Genomic DNA, 14090 nt, shown 5'->3' with positions numbered 1-14090 from the left:
GATTTTGTGTGATATAATTAATAATGAACAATGAAAACATGTTAACTTGCCTTGCACACGCATCGGCCTGTGTGAGGATCACAATCCGTCCCAGGTAGCGTTCCTTCTTTTGAGCAGTTGCAGGGGGTGCATGTTCCCTCCAGCCTCAAACCAGTCAAACCAGGACCACATGAATCACAGCGCTGACCTCCCACCCCGGGCTTACACTCACATTGGCCCCCCTCAGGCTCACAGAATGGGCTGAGGGAACCCATGGGGTCACAATTACACGGAACGCAGCCGTCTGCATGGGACAGGTTCCAAAAACCAAATTCACAACGGTCGCATGACAGACCTAAGAGGAGAGCAGAGGAAAGGAGCGACGTTACAAAAAAGCTGTGTGTGTGTGTGTGTGTGTGTGTGTGTGTGAGAAGGGGGGGGCTGAGTTGCGCTCTGATTTGCCTCACTTGTGCATGCATATACTATGAGGGGAAGTGAGAACAAGAGAAATGGTGTTTGAGTGTATAAAACTGCCATCATTAGGGCTGGGCCCTCTACATATGATGGATCACTTACCTAAGGCCAAACACTTAATTTCACTGAGCAGGAAAATAAATAAATTAAGGAACTACAAAGAATGGAAGGAGGGGGGGGGCAAGGTGATGGAGGGATACAAAGATGGATGGAGGTACCTATAAATACACTCTGTTACAATCTACTACCACTTTGGGGTGGAAACAATAAGAGGTGAGGTCTGTTTGACATCTCAAGAGGCAATCTGACGTACTTATGTAGCAACACTTAAGCCAAACACAGAAAACACATCTTCATTAATTATTTTTTTAGATTGTGTAAATGATAAGTTAATAGCAGAGGACTGAATTGTACTAGAAGCGGTTTTACCGTAGCAATACAACTGGGCTGGTTAAAGTGTGATATGTGGTATGAGTGAGCAGTGCTTATTTGAATATGCCATACGTATTCCATGACAGGCAATCTGTCCCTAAATGGATGCCTGGGGGCAACACAGTCCCCTCAGCCCTTTATGAAGGGAGCCTGTGTTCATATATGCTGGGTGTGAATGTGTGTGTGTGTGTGTGTTGTGTGTGTGTGTTCTGTTCTGCAAAGTGTGTGGCAGACACTTGGCATTACCCCCAGTGCTCCCACTTTAATGGTTTTATAGATATGAGTATTTCTTGCCATAGATCATATTTCATACTAGTACAGACCCACTAAAAAATTGTGACTACGACTATGTGCGTGGTGTTAATGTAAAGAATTGCATCATGATATACTACATGGTACCGGACCCTCACAATAAAATGACAATATAATTACAGAATTTAAGACTACAATCTTATATCAGAAAACCATTAAGTCGTGTCCATGGATTCAGGCAACCAATCACACTTAACGACAGTTTAGAGTTTTTACTTGAATGTTGAAAGAAAAAGGCATGCACGGCAAGAACAAGCCGGGTAGGACCGGGATTCGAACCTGTGAGCTTTGGACTGTGAGGCAGACAGGCACGACACTGGTTTTGTAGGGGTGTGTGTATTTTAAGGATCTGACCCAGGCCTTTTATCAGTAGCCAGCTGGTTAACAGGCTCATGCATCACCATTTCAAACACTATTATACACACAGAGCACCCTGGCACCACGCTAAGAGTGTGTGCCCGCCTGTACACATTCCAGTGGCGTCCCTCTGAAGCGCGCCGCGCCTGCCATCGCTCTGCTCAAAGTATCAGCTTGGCGGTAATAAATTGCCATAATCAAATCTCATTTCTGAAAAATACCTGTGGGAGCGAGCAAACAAACAAGGACAGAAGAAAGGGAAGGCCAGCTCTTGTAAGAGGGGGAGGGAGGGGGAAATACAAGGGGCCGCGGCAGTTTGTTTTAATCAACTTGGCATTGAATTAGAGAATTAAATAGCAGCTTAGTCCTTGATGGAATGCATTCACACCCACACATGGGTGTGAAAGGAAACTTGCAGAAAATTGATACCGGAAAAAAAAAATGCATAAACCCATCCGCTTGCTCCCCCTTTCACATACGCTTTAACGGACATTACACATATTAGCAACTTTGAACAAACACACGCACACACACACAAGCGAGGGGGGCCCTTGGTAGCGAGGCTTAGCTATAACCACGTTGCGTTGAGTTGAGGAGTGCTGGCCGGTTTTGCATTTCATACGAGCGCGCTCTTCAAAGACACACAGGGGAGAGAGTGAAAGTATTTATCACAAAGAGACGCATAACGGCTGCGAGCACCGCCGGCGGAAAAGCCTGTTTATTTTGGCTGGCATAACACTTTGGGCTATGGATGTGCATGTTTATGAAAGCGGGTACACACATGCCTATTTTGAGGGCACGCACAGTTTATCTGCTTTAGCCTGGCAATGACGGGACAGTTGATGTATTGACATTTCAGGACTTAGATGATTCAGACTTTGACCAAAGTTCATGCATCCATTTGCTACAGCCATTATTCTAATTAGGGTCATTGATGTCATGGCGATAGTGATGGGAAATGAAGCTTCAAAGCTGCTTCATGAACCAGTTATATTTTTCCAGTCCTCTAAAGGGTACTCTGTTCAACATTGGACTAAAAGTAAAAAAATACAATAACTAATTCATGAAGCACATTTGAAGCTTCATTTTCACATCACTACATGGAGGCTATGTCCTAGATAACTTTGTGCGAGAGGCAGGGACTGCTCAAGACTGGTCATCATATAGGAAAACATACAGATACCCCTCCAGTCTCATTAAATGACTCACGTGTACCTAATGTAATGGCTGCGAATGTACCTGTCACATGGAGTTTGCACTGACACTGTCCTGTATGCCGGTTGCAGGTGGCAACACTTCCCGTGGAGGAGATGACGGTCCCCATGCCACTGCAGTTACAGCGAGTGCAGCCCTCTGGATTGGAAGCTTGAAGACCATACCAGCCAGGTGAGCAATCCGCACAGCGCCGTCCCTCTACAGAGGCCTTGCACTGACACTGGCCTCCGAGCTTTAGGTGTGAAATGCAGGGGGGTGATGGCACAAAAAAGCAAAATACATATTGATTCAACTTTTACTCTTATTCCCAATCCAACTACATATCAGTCATGGCAAGTGAAATTGTCACTGGTCAAATAAATGTGTTACCTGGAAACACTCAGTGCTGCCATTGACAGTTCCAGCAGTGTGACATTCACAGGGCTGGCACACGTGGACTGAAGTGGCATCTGACTGCTCCAGCCTGAAAAATCCACTTACGCACAGCTCACAGTTCCTACCTAATCAAGACAGGGACAAAATGCGCAAAAGCACAAAGCCATCAAATCAAGGGACAAGCTAGAAACCATTTAAAGATCAAGAGAGTCACTAAGACTATTTATGTTTCAACTTGATTTCTCTCAGTTGTGGTAAAAGTGACTTTGCAGGGATGAAAAAAAAATGGAGGACAGGTACAAAAGCTCAATAAAGCAGGTGGGAGGAAATTTCAAGGCACTGCCAATAATCTATTCAATGAATGAAAGGTATAGCTACTTAAAACATGTAACATCAAAAGGATGTTAAGTACCAGTACTTTTTTCCATTATTCATATTTTCGAAAAATGAATTAAGACTGTTCTGGCAAATGTGGCGATTACAGTACCCGTAGTATTGTGCATGCAGTTGTTACAGACTCCTCCCCCTCCGAGATATCGTTCGTTTGGTTGATCATCAGCCCAGACCTCGTAATGACAGGAGTGGGCGTGGCCGTAGCACTGACAAGGCCGACAGTTCATTGGTTGGAGTTGATCACCAGGCCGGAAGGGTTTGTCATTGTAGAGGGATGCGCAACGCTGGCACTGGCAAAGGATATAGAATTATATTTGTATTTCACATACTACCAAAATGGACAAAGAAAGTTAATTTATCACGCATAATTGTTCTACAGTTGAACAATCTTGACAACAATTAGTTACTAGCTACAAGCATCGTCATTTTCCGGCCTTTCAGAAGCTTTTTGAATAACCACATTCTAACAATGATTTTGTCAACGCACCGGCCACACACAAGGCTGCATGAAATCAAACATTGTAAATGACAAAGGCCTTTTCTCATAGTTCATAAAAACAGTCCCGTGACATATCGCCCATTTTAAAAACACAAAGATCGAGACACAATAGGAGATGGAAAATGAAGACAAAAATCTGCGGCCCTTGTTAATCATAATACAAAGCGTGATGGAATACACAACTGAACAGATAATCATGAGATATTGTATCCTTAATAATAGGAAGCCCTCGGCATTTACACACAAATTGACTCGTTCACACAGCGCAGGGAAATCAGAACGTTAATGAGAAATGACTTGCAACAGCCAGCGTTCTCTCACAGGCACACTTTCATGTCAAAATAAACATAGCAAGGTGTACGTGTGCGGCACATGGTGGGTTGGGGGTATGAAATAAAAAATGCATTTTTCTGTTGCAGAGTGCAGCAGCAGAGGCGAGAAACAGCAAGTACAAGGCCTTTGATTTTGTTCAGCAGTCAGTACAAATTATGGTGGACAAGGGGGGCATCAAATGGGGGGATTAAAAATGTATTAAAAAACACAGGAGTTCCTCTCGTATGTGACACATGCAGACCTGCACTAGGCCTATTAGCTATGACAGACGGAGGAGGGGAACTGTGGGAGGACCGGAGAGGAAATTGGGGGTAGGGTAGCCCCCATTATGTAGAATGGCAAGAGCAAACTGGTGTGAACAGAAATGAGGTAAAGGAATAGCTTGTCGTTTTGCTTAATAAAAACAGGTGGGGCAGTGGGAGAATATATTGGTAATACGAAAGACAAACAAAAAAATTCTCGAGATGCCTTTGTTTTAGCTTATTACTCAATCAGGGGTTGGCTGGACCTCTTAGATCCTCAGGAATATTAAATCTTAGAACATTTTGTACAATGCAGTCTCGGGCACAAGACTATCGACTGCAAGCTAGTTTCAAGCATTAATTATGAATATTCATCCAATGGACTTCATACAAATTTTCATGGACCGAGTTGAAAACGACCACAATTTGGTGAGACAGGTGGGTTGCTGGAGATTGCAGAAGAATGGATTGACTATTGTGTATCAAGGATCAAATAATACTGGATCCAAATGGAAAAAGCACGAAAGTCAGAGGTATCGTAATCATCCTCAAGAGTTAACAGTGGTGGCCGCGACAACCCCTAGCCACCATTTAGTGACACTCCTGTACTCACACAAATTGGGTGCGATGCATGCTCACATTCTGCCACTGTTTCGTGCATGCCCAAATCTCTTCTCCCTGTCCATCTTGGTACATCTCAATGTCCTCCAACTGCATCAAAGTGAATCCAAGTACTTTCCTCTCTGTACTTTGAAGAGACAGCTCGTGTAGTAACTTCCTTTTCTTGGCGTCATCCACCGGGGAAGGAGTTCAAGAGCAAGACGTAGCCAGTTTACAAGTCTCTCCCTTATCATGCCCCTTTCGTCTCCTCAACCTGAGCATAGCCATCTTCCCAGCCTTTCCCACTTCTCTCCTTCCCCCTCATCTCAGGCGTCCCCCAACAACTTGTTCTCATAGCTACATGGAGTATGTGAGCAGGAAATATTACCATAGCAAATGAAAACGGGGATGACCCCCTCCCATTTTCTTTTTATTCAATGTTGCATTAAGCTCCCTTTCTCGCAGCCTGCTAATTAGTCGAGGGATTGGTGTTTGGGAGTTAAGAGTGCACACTTGCATTCTTTTCTTTATATCAAAAGATTTTGATGCCGCTGCTCCATTTCCTTCAAACCACATATGGCAGATGAAAAAAGTTGATATGTTATCAATTCTAAAAGTCTCTTTTAGTCGATATGTCTACAAATAAGATAAAGCAATGCAAATATCAAATTGTTACATGACTGAAATATTAATTCTTAAAAAGTTAATTTACACAATGTTATTGACAATTGCTACAATTTCACGTCACACACTTGCAAATAGTAACAATTTATACAACAAAAGGTGTCACATTATGTCCTAAAAATGACTTCAACAAAATTTATGGATCTGAGTTTTACCAATAACAAATGATGAAGAGAACACTTAGGCCATGGTGTGTTCTTTTTTGTTCATTAGCAGAAGAGAAGCAAAAAACATAATGTCCTCTACTATACTTACAACAATGAAGCTCTATTTTGATTATAATGCTACAGAGCCATTACCTTAGAGAGGTTGCAGTATATCGTGAAATAGAACTGCACAGCCATACCGTTTATTATATGCTTTTATGTAGCTAAATGAGAGGTGCTCTTATTTTCTAACACCTCTAGCCCATACTACATAACACTTTTATTACATACTTTTATTCTAATTTGTTGTGTAAACTTTATCTGCATGCGTCTTCTTTACCCACTACACAGAATTTACCTCTAGGGGATCAATAAAGGATTATCTTATCTAATCTGAGGAGATGTCTTTGGACCAAGCAGATGTATCTAATGTAGAAGAGGTCATTGATTGGAAGTGTTTGTTGGCTGTAGGGCTTGACAGCACTACACTGTGTGCTGCATGGATGGATGGATGCATGCTGGGTAATATCAATTTCAGAAAATCTCTTTTTGTAATGTCACTTCTCTACTTATTGGGATAGGATCGTTTGAAGCAGATAAGTGAATACACTTGAGTCAAAATGTAGGAAAGGAAAATATATTGTAAATTGTATTTTCCCTGGGAATGTTCTGGAAAAACCTGCTGAGTGAGAAACCTGCTCTAATGGATGTGTGGACATTCAGATGGCCTGTCACAAGCATCTGTGCATGTGTGCGTGTGTGCGTGTGTGTGTGCACAGCATCAGTGTGCGATAATCTGCTGGGGCAACTCATCTTATCCTAAAAGCCATGACCAATTTCACGCTCTCACTGGAAAGGTCGAGCCCCAAGAGTGTGTGTGTGTGTTTGTGCACACACTCGTGTTGTGTGTATCTAAAGTTAACCCAGTTAACCCCTGCCTAGGTGCAAATCTGCTGTTGAAGCAGATGTTTGCAGCAGAGATTGCGGGCGGCCCTTCTTAACGTCACAGCCTATCAATATCCATCACCCACAGATGCAAACACAAACAGAAAAGTGCCAAATTCAACTAAACACAACACTTATAAATGTCTGTTAGATTAAAACAGCCATATTAGTTTATTAATCTTCTGGATCAATAAATTAGCAATTTTTTGTATTCACTGGTCGGCCAACTTCTATTTGACTTGACACTGGCATTTAAACGGGCTCGGAACATTTAGGGAGATTGCATCCCCAAAATTAGATTTCTCAGTAATATGATTTTTTTTTCTTTGCTTCTTCCACTAACACTATTATGCCATCGCTTCAAATTTAATTTTGCACTTGGAGAGCTCTCTCATTTTTTTTTCCATTGTGCAAAACCATCAGCGCTACATAAGGCCCAAAATTGTCTTCAAATATGGCGCACCACAAGACTTTTACACCTGATGTCAACAGTGCGTGCAATCTATTAGCGTGAGTGAACATGCCATTTAAGCATCTTGCTATGGGGAGGGATCTTGCCAAATCAGGCCTACAGCATAATATGGTATGGTGCCATATGAAACACAACACATGATATAGTTTTCAGATATGACTGAATCCATCAGATGTGGAGGGGAAAGAATGACAGATTAAGTGTGACTCGGAGTGCGCATAAGAAAGCATCAAAAGGCACGGTGAGAAAGCGAAGGGTGAGGAGGGGGGGTGCATGTTTGAGTGTGTTTGAGCTTCCGCGAGTTATAAGTGTGTGTCTTCCGAGGCCCCCGTTGATCATCTTGACACATGTCTGAGCATTTCTGTCACTTTAATGTCACTGTGGAAATTCTGCAGATTAGTTGAACATCCGTCATGGTGCGGGGCCGATTCAAGTCAACAGAACGCATGCAATATTAAACGCTAATATTCCCCACAGCCTTTTATTACAGAGGTAGAAGAAAGGTCTTGAATATTCACTGTGAGGGATGACGCGCAGAGGCTTTGGGAGAAACGTGTACAGGGAGACACACACACACACACACACGCGCGCGCACACACACGCACAATTTGCGCTAAAGTCTTTTGCCAAAATCTCCAGTGACAGAAATGTACATGGCATATGCACAACAAAGTATGTCCAAGTTACAGAATTTTAGAAACTCAGTAAAAAAAAAAACTAAATTCAGTAGAGTAGGAAAAAAAATGTCTCCAAAATATGAACGTTGTTAATGACATGAAAGATATTCCTTGATCACGACTCAAGCAAATTCATTGGAATCTTTCACCACACCTGGGACAGAGGCAAGATGGATTCAAATGAATCAAATGCCTTGCACCGCAGGCAATGTGAATTGGGCAGCGCTCAAGAAAAAGAGCAGTGAAATGGAGCAAAAGACAAACAGAGAGAAAGACATCTGATTAGAGATGCGTGCTGAGGGAATGTCATTGTTCTAGTCCATTTAAGACATTATTTCAAGTGAGACCCGGGAGAGATGGCATGAGACGGAACAGTCGACAAAAGGATGGAGACGGAGGGTGTCGTGCTAAAAGAGATAACAAGCGTAAAAAGAGATACAGCAGAAGAGATTTTTTTCATGCCCATTAGTCAAGATGACAAACTCTAATTGACAATGTCTTATTAATTGCGTGCCTTATGTGACAAATTACAATTTTGTCTACAGTCAAATAAGGCAGTTGGAAGGAATCAATTGGGAAGTTTTGATGTTTACTTATCAACATAAGAAATGATGAAAACCAAGTCACACGTGTTTTAATTGATAAATTCAGGCAGGCATTTCTCAGGTGAGGCGTTGCAGGCGTACAGAACTTTTCACTGCTGACCAACTTGGGCGTGAGTCAGAAAAGCTCCAGGACTGGTGTCATAAAAAATATATTTCAAAATGCAAACTACATGTTTTCCTTTTCATTGTAATCACCCTGGAGTATCAACTGGACTTCTGGAGCTATTTACATTTTTACGTTTTTACCTCTAGTTGCATTTTGTCCAAATTTTGTCCAACTTTTACATATAAAGTATTTTCTACTCACATTGTTTCCCTCAGTGTGGCTTTCAGGCAGGCACAGGCAGCGGTAGGGTGATACGCTGGTATCGCAGTGATCTGCGTGGCCATGACACTCACATCTTGGAACAAAAAAATAAGATAGGCATAGTATAAGATAGGAACTCGACAACACTGCACAATCAATAATGATTCTTACAGATGTAAGAAAGCAAATAGATGGGAAGCTTTGCCTGCTTTATGCTTTGACCGGTACATTCATGGAATGATAGAAGGGCCATTAGGAAGATCCCATTCAACATTTATAAATGTCATGCTGAAAATGATCAGAGCAACAAAACATCCAGCAGACAACCATCTCACTCTCTCTCTCTCTCTCTCTCTCTCTCTCTCTCTCTCTCTCTCTCTCTCTCTCTCTCTCACTCTCGCTCTCTCACTCTCTCACTCTCGCACGTACATACAGCGAGACAGCCTTTTTAATTATTCATTCAGACATTCCGATGATTTTCTTTCTTTCATTCCTTCTTCTGTGGATCCTTGCACCTCTTGCTCCCTCTGTGCCATTTTTCAGTTCTTAAGTACGTGGCTCGATTAATGGAATGTGATGCATGTCAGCACCCAGGGCTTTTCCCTACATAATTAACAAGTTGTATTGTTTTGATGTAGCCGAGTGATTGCCCCCGAAATGTTGTGCAGCATTTAGGGTTGATTTTCATTACACGAAATTTGCTAAACTAACTCAAATGACAGTTACAGACTCGTTTATGCTTCAGAACAACTGATAATAATTGCTTCCAGAATGTTAGCCCTGTCAACACATGTTTAAAATAGCATCACCCAATCATTTTGTGTTATGAGTCCAAACTTTAACATGCATGCTATGAAATGAAGGAAAAAGGCTTTAATCATAACTACAAAGCCAGCAAAATATAAAACTCCAAATGAATTAAAAAACAAAACAAAACAGTAGCTTCTTTCTATCTGGTAAGAAAAAGATATCAGATAGAACGAGGCAAATTATTTAGAACAGTAGAATGCTACAAAAAAACAGTGAGCTAACTTTTGAGTTAAGACAAATTATAATCAATAGTAAAAAAAAAATGTATTATATGATAATTTTTCCAGAAATTTTCATTAATGCACTGCTTTGACATTTCACAGCTCTTTTCTATATATAAGCAGTGAGGCTCTGTCAGTATCCCCTGTGAATAATTAGATTTTATTTGTAACCTACCTGCCACTGATTGTGATTTCATTGACAGCATAGTGTCTGTGTCGGTGGTCCACCCCGGCTGCTCTGGTGTGGTACTGTCCTCCCAGACGTAGCCGCACCTGAGTGGCATGCACCATCTCCTGAAGACTCGGAGTGTTGTAGAAATCATTATAGCCTGGTCTCGAGTTTGGTTCTGGGCTCAGCAGGCTGATTGTGATGTTACCGCCAGAGTAGTGCTCCTCACTGGAATATATTGAGAAAGAAAAAAAGAAAAACATAAACTGCCTCTTGTGGGATTAAATAAATATAACAAGATAAGAGACGCAAATCTTCCAGATCAAACAAAGCTTTCCCTTATTGATATGATTATCAGCCGCTAAGGTCAGAACGTGTTTTATTATGTTGCCAATTTGAGGTTCAACTGCTCTCCTGCCAAATTAACTGGTGCATGCAAGTGTGCCAGGCACAGTTGTGTGTGATATAATCTGTCAGTCAAGCAAAAAATGAGCAGTGACTACATAATCTCTGATCTCACAAAGGTAGGGGACCCCAGCCAACTCGGGCCTTGATACCAGCAGAAGCGCCAAAATGTAGCCGGTGAGACACAGTGTATGCGCTCACGAATATGTTAGACCGTGTTCCAAGTTTGGTGGGTCTGCTATCAAAGGAGGGCCTGGAAAAAGGAATCTGCCAAAGGCTGAAGGAAGGTGAGGTGAGTTATAATAAAGTGTGCCTTTAGTCTTGATATTCATAAATCAGATTTTAAAATTCACATTTAAGATTTAAGTAGTACTTATTTTATGACAGCTTTCTGACCTGAAATCAAATCTTAGCGATATTACTACAGCTTGCAATGACTTGTCAAATAAAATTATCTTTGTGTAGAATATGTTTAAAATACAACTTTTGTATTCAAAAGTATGTGTCGGGTCTACCTGGGCAGTTGTAGACAGTTGACTGAGTCCGGTGTCAGCAGCGGTCCATTGTTCTGCATGTCAAATACACTGCAGTCTTTGGCCACATACTGCCAGTCCAACCAGGGCTGCTCTCCGTTGGTGCCGTTCTGCTGATCAGTGAGTCTTTGCCTTTGGATCAAGAGCGACTCAGGCAACGGGCCAGCAAACTGAATTAAGACATAGAATACCTGAAATGGAGAGTAGGGAATAAAAGTTAAAAGAAAATGGACTGCCAAAATTGTATTGAAAAAATCTCAACAAGAGGTGAAGAAAGTCAGTACATGAAATTACCATTGACATTGAGTTACCTGGTACTGTCCATTTGCCAGATCCACAGTTATAGTGAAACCTTCGTCCAATTCCTGCATAGTCATGAGCTTGGAGCGCCACACGGTGCCCATGTCTTGATCGTTGATGTAAGCCAGTGGGTGTGCATTCAGGTTCAGTCTTAAAACTCTGTCATTGGTCATGTCTTCAACGCCATTGGGGATACAATGTCTGTTCACAAATAAAATAAATAAATAAATAAAATAAAATAAATGATGAAAAAACATTGAGTGTACCTTTCTACTAAGGGATGCACTCTGGGATGAGTGGCAGGGCAGCGACATTCAGACTGAGAATGGAGCTGTGGCAGGACACCGGAATAAATCTCTACTATTTCCCTGTTGAATGAAAAAGCATTACAAAGAAGTGTTTGATAAAGTAGAATAACTGCATGATTAAAATGTTTAAATGACACTTAGTTTTACCCAAACAGACAATGTTTAGCACAATGACGCCAAATCTTTATTCTTAAAAGAAAATCTTTAAGCACTTGGTAATTGTTTTATTTGACAGAACACAAGCACAAAATAATCATAATTTGTCTCATTTAAGTCCTTACAATCTACATTAGTGTCAAAAGAAACTAATTGTCTTGAATTGAATTTCTAAGGGAAATCCTCCAGAAGCAGTATGGATTTTAAGACGGAAGGATTAGACATTTCTTTCTTCCTTCAACTATTTATCATTCAAAACTAATCAACATCTTTCGTTTCCCAGCATCAGACAGCCTCCGTCGATTCATTCACAAAAGCATCCATAAGGACACGTGTGTCTATCCACCTTACCTGTTGGTCAAAGTGGCAGGATAAAATCTAAAGTCCTGCATCCGCCCCATGAACTGATTGGACCCTGGAGAGATGAAAAGAACACCGGTAAGGTGTTAATGGGTTTGTACTAAAGTCGGAGAGTGAGAGGATTTCACAGTATTTAGTAGATTATCTTATCGGTTTCTTGATAACAGCTAAGTGAGGCTGCCCATATACCTGCTCATATAAGCTTGCTTCATGATCCAAGGCTGACAAAGATCAGTCACAGTCTGCATTTGGTGCCACTAAAGAGCAGCAAGGCTTTTAAAGCATTTGCATTAGCCTGGCAAGATGCCAGAAAGTCATTAATTACTGAGAAACACGGTGTTTATCACACAGCTCTTACTCTATACCTGAAGATGTGATGTGTGGATTCTGAACTTCTGTCTATATAATAGGATACAATATAACCGAACTTTATTTATATGGCGCATTTTACAGCAGCAGCAGCTGTCACAAAATATTTCACATGTAGCAATAGGACAACCAGAAAGTCAGTGAAAACAGTAAATTAAAGCAAAAATTAATATACAGTAAGAGAAGAGTGACAGTTGAAAGTCAAAGAATAAAAACGGTGTGCGAGGAAACGACTGGACTCTACAAAGAGGTGCCATCAAACCCAGAAGTGAACACATCTCAACACACAAGCTTCTAAATGTGACAATGCTGGCTTGAACATGAAAGACTAAAACACAAACGGGCAATGATGTCGATCCAAAGACAGCCCAAGTGTTTTCGTGTCCAACAAAGTTGACAACAACTGTTAGAAAAAGGATGTCGTCTCTAAGCGTCGATAGAAGCCCTGCCATATCTAGCTTTGTCCGAATGTGCGCGTTTGTGAGTATTCCAACAAAGTCCAAGCGTGAGCACGCTTGGGTGCGTGCGCATTTGCATTTGAGGGAGGCTTTGGCGCGCTTGGCTCGACTACACTGTCCAAGGTGGTTGAGTGTATCAAAAACCGAAAGACAGTACGAGAGTGTTATGGGATCTAAGTGCGTTCGAACAGTGTGTGGTTGTGCAGCCTGAGACTTTGGCTGAGAATTTCTTTAGCGTGTGGAAATGGGATTATGGCTTCCTCTGTAAAGCACTCTGCCTATTGTTAGTGGGATGATGCAAGGTATAAGCCTTAATTCTCTCTTCTGTGTGGAGGTCTCTGGCTTCCAAACTGCACGTTTCAGTCATCCGCTGCATCGCTAAGTGGCTTTTTATGTATTTCATCGGAATTGTTGACAGCAGATACCGGCGACTATACGTGTGTTGTTTTTTTTTAAGGCAAAAAAATTACACCTGATCCTTTGTTTCTTGTTACTCCTCAGACACAGATTCCTCCCACCAACAACAGACATAGTTGCTAATCAATACTTCTGATCAGCATTCGCACAATCAATTCTCTGGTCAAAATTCCAGACACAGCCCCCGGGGTTCGACGATCAGCTACACATACACACACACCGCCGAGCCAATCACTTGTATTGATCACAACCTCTGATGTGATCTTCAACTTATCAGATGCTACCTGCAGTGAACCAAAGATCAATGCCTGATAAACGAGAAGAAAAACACTCGTTTATCACTCCGGAGATGAACGGATATCATTTTTCTCTCAATCTCTCTCCTATTGACTTAGAGATGGCTCACGGGCACTACCAATCAATCACAAAAGAGAATGGGTGGTATCATTGACATATTAACAAACACACACATTTTCAACATTAGGCACATGATTAAGTTGTAAATATTACCGGTTCTCCAAATATCACCTGTCAATA

At 41.6% G+C, this 14090-nt stretch overlaps 1 protein-coding gene across 4 annotated transcripts in view; it reads right to left on the bottom strand.

Annotated features, from left to right (window-relative positions):
* The window catches only part of ush2a (Usher syndrome 2A (autosomal recessive, mild)), a 120360-nt gene that overhangs the window by 96159 nt on the left and 10111 nt on the right, over positions 1-14090 (bottom strand). For all 4 annotated transcript variants that reach the window (XM_088371582.1, XM_088371580.1, XM_088371581.1 and 1 more), the window contains 10 exons: positions 12301-12364; positions 11752-11853; positions 11497-11686; positions 11168-11376; positions 10254-10475; positions 9048-9141; positions 3632-3827; positions 3139-3269; positions 2794-3001; positions 51-334 (listed from right to left, as the gene is read on the bottom strand). In XM_088371582.1, the coding sequence (XP_088227708.1) occupies positions 51-334; positions 2794-3001; positions 3139-3269; positions 3632-3827; positions 9048-9141; positions 10254-10475; positions 11168-11376; positions 11497-11686; positions 11752-11853; positions 12301-12364 (1700 nt within the window). The remainder of the gene's footprint in view (positions 1-50; positions 335-2793; positions 3002-3138; positions 3270-3631; positions 3828-9047; positions 9142-10253; positions 10476-11167; positions 11377-11496; positions 11687-11751; positions 11854-12300; positions 12365-14090) is intronic.

The sequence above is a fragment of the Syngnathus floridae genome, chromosome 3 (genome assembly GCF_059516105.1).
Source record: "Syngnathus floridae isolate MCC-2025c chromosome 3, RoL_Sflo_1.0, whole genome shotgun sequence".
Taxonomy (NCBI): domain Eukaryota; kingdom Metazoa; phylum Chordata; class Actinopteri; order Syngnathiformes; family Syngnathidae; genus Syngnathus; species Syngnathus floridae.
Note: the sequence above shows the minus strand (reverse complement) of the source record. Positions and strands in the feature narration are given on the sequence as shown.